This window comes from Austrofundulus limnaeus, unplaced genomic scaffold (genome assembly GCF_001266775.1).
Source record: "Austrofundulus limnaeus strain Quisiro unplaced genomic scaffold, Austrofundulus_limnaeus-1.0 Scaffold1691, whole genome shotgun sequence".
Classification (NCBI taxonomy): Eukaryota; Metazoa; Chordata; class Actinopteri; order Cyprinodontiformes; family Rivulidae; genus Austrofundulus; species Austrofundulus limnaeus.
Window position 1 is genome coordinate 43,303 of NW_013954093.1, and position 2,314 is coordinate 45,616.

The following is a 2,314-nucleotide window of genomic DNA, read 5'->3' on the forward strand; positions in this document are numbered from 1 at the left end:
AAACTGTAGTAATAATGATATGGGTCTATAAAACTGTGGTAATAATTTGGGTCTATAAAACTGTGGTAATAATTTGGGTCTATAAAACTGTGGTAATAATTTGGGTCTATAAAACTGTGGTAATAATTTGGGTCTATAGTCTGTAAACGTTTCCCACCACTCGTAGAGAGGGATTACTTTGACTGTTTTCATGTTGTCGGGAAACATTCCAGACTCCAAATAAAGAGGAAACTTGTTTTTGAAGGTTTTATTAAATAAAAAGAACAAAGAGTTTTGGATTCAACAGTTCTGGACCTGATCCTGGTGGATCTAAAGACCCCTCAGAGTCCTGAACCTCTGGTCTCTGTGGTCTTTACCTGTTCTGGTTCTGCTTCTACAGGAAGTGAACCAACAGAGGATCTACTCTGCCTCTGTACATTTTATACAACTTTACACCTGTGGTTCCACGGTCCTCCTGGTCCTGCTCGTGGTCCTGCACCTGGTCCTACGCTGAGCCTCCTGGGCCCCCACCTCGTCGGGTCCTCAGGTCGTGCCAAACTTTGACAAAGGGTTCTCGGTTCTTCCAGATCCACTCGTGACCCAGCAGGATGTACCATCTGAGGAGACAGGAAGTAGAACTGATCTGGACCAGGTGGACCTCAGGGAACCAGTGTAGGTTCGGATCATTTGGTCCACCAGGACCAACAGAACCAAGAAGTACTCACATCCCAAACACAGCTCCTCCTAAATGAGCGGCATGATCGAAAAACCTCCATCCTAGGACCAGACCAGCAGTGTCCATGGCAATGATGGCCTTCAGAGCCTGAGGAGACAAGAGAGACAGGAGACACGAGACAAGGGAGACAAGACAGACAGGAGACAAGAGACAAAAGAGACAGGAGACAAGAGAGACAGGAGACAAGAGACAAGAGAGACAAGGGAAACAGGAGACAAGGGAAACAGGAGACAAGAGAGACAGGAGACAAGACAGACAGGAGACAAGACAGACAGGAGACAAGAGACAAGAGAGACAGGAGACAAGGGAAACAGGAGACAAGGGAAACAGGAGACAAGACAGACAGGAGACACGAGACAAGGGAGACAGGAGACAAGAGAGACACGAGACAAGGGAGACAAGAGAGACAGGAGACAAGAGAGAAAGGAGACACGAGACAAGGGAGACAAGAGAGACAGGAGACAAGAGAGACAGGAGACAAGAGAGACAAGAGACAGGAGACGAGAGAGACAGGAGACAAGAGAGACAAGAGACACAGGAGACGAGAGAGACAGGAGACAAGAGACAAGGGAGACAAGAGAGACAGGAGACAAGAGAGACAGGAGACAAGAGAGACAGGAGACAAGAGAGACAAGAGACACAGGAGACGAGAGAGACAGGAGACAAGAGACAAGGGAGACAAGAGAGACAGGAGACAAGAGAGACAGGAGACAAGAGAGACGAGACACAGGAGACGAGAGAGACAGGAGACAAGAGAGAAAGGAGACACGAGACAAGGGAGACAAGAGAGACAGGAGACAAGAGAGACAGGAGACAAGAGAGACAAGAGACACAGGAGACGAGAGAGACAGGAGACAAGAGAGAAAGGAGACACGAGACAAGGGAGACAAGACAGACAGGAGACAAGAGAGACAAGAGACACAGGAGACGAGAGACAGGAGACAAGAGACGGCCAGGTGAGGAAGAGGATGGTGAGATCAGACAGGTGAGCAGGTGGGCGGAGCCTTACGTTAGCAGCAGTGAAGGTGAACATGGGCAGGAAGATGATGGCCAGTTTGGCTTCAGGAATCTTGGTGCAGACAGCAGCCAGGATGGCCATAATGGCTCCAGACTGGATCCAGAACCAGAACCAGAAACACAGAAGAACAGGTTCCTGAGTCCAGAACTCACACAGAACATGAGCTGGTCCTGAGACCAGGAGCCCCCAAGTCTCTTACCGCTCCAACGGACTGGCCGAACCTCCCAGTGCTCATCTTACACACATAACTGACGAAGGAGGAGAAGACCCCTGAAAAACAGGCGAAGATCAGCTGAAACTACAGAGATATAGGTGGCACATAAGCTAAAGGCTACAAGTAGCACATAAGCTAAAGGCTACAAGTAGCACATAAGCTAAAAGCTACAAGTAGCACATAACCTAAAGGCTACAAGTAGCACATAAGCTAAAAGCTACAAGCAGCACATAACCTAAAGGCTACAAGTAGCACATAAGCTAAAAGCTACAAGTGGCACATAAGCTAAAGGCTACAAGTAGCACATAAGCTAAAAGCTACAAGTAGCACATAACCTAAAGGCTACAAGTAGCACATAAGCTAAAAG

The 2,314-nt window shown here is 48.0% G+C and overlaps 1 protein-coding gene across 1 annotated transcript in view; it reads right to left on the reverse strand.

Annotated features, from left to right (window-relative positions):
* Positions 1-232: 232 nt before the first annotated feature.
* The window catches only part of parlb (presenilin associated, rhomboid-like b), a gene marked incomplete at its 5' end in the record, with an annotated part of 3,186 nt that continues 1,104 nt past the window's right edge, over positions 233-2,314 (reverse strand). The window contains 4 exon segments of the mRNA XM_014033305.1: positions 233-596; positions 705-802; positions 1,725-1,826; positions 1,933-2,003. Of these exon segments, the coding sequence (XP_013888759.1) occupies positions 485-596; positions 705-802; positions 1,725-1,826; positions 1,933-2,003 (383 nt within the window).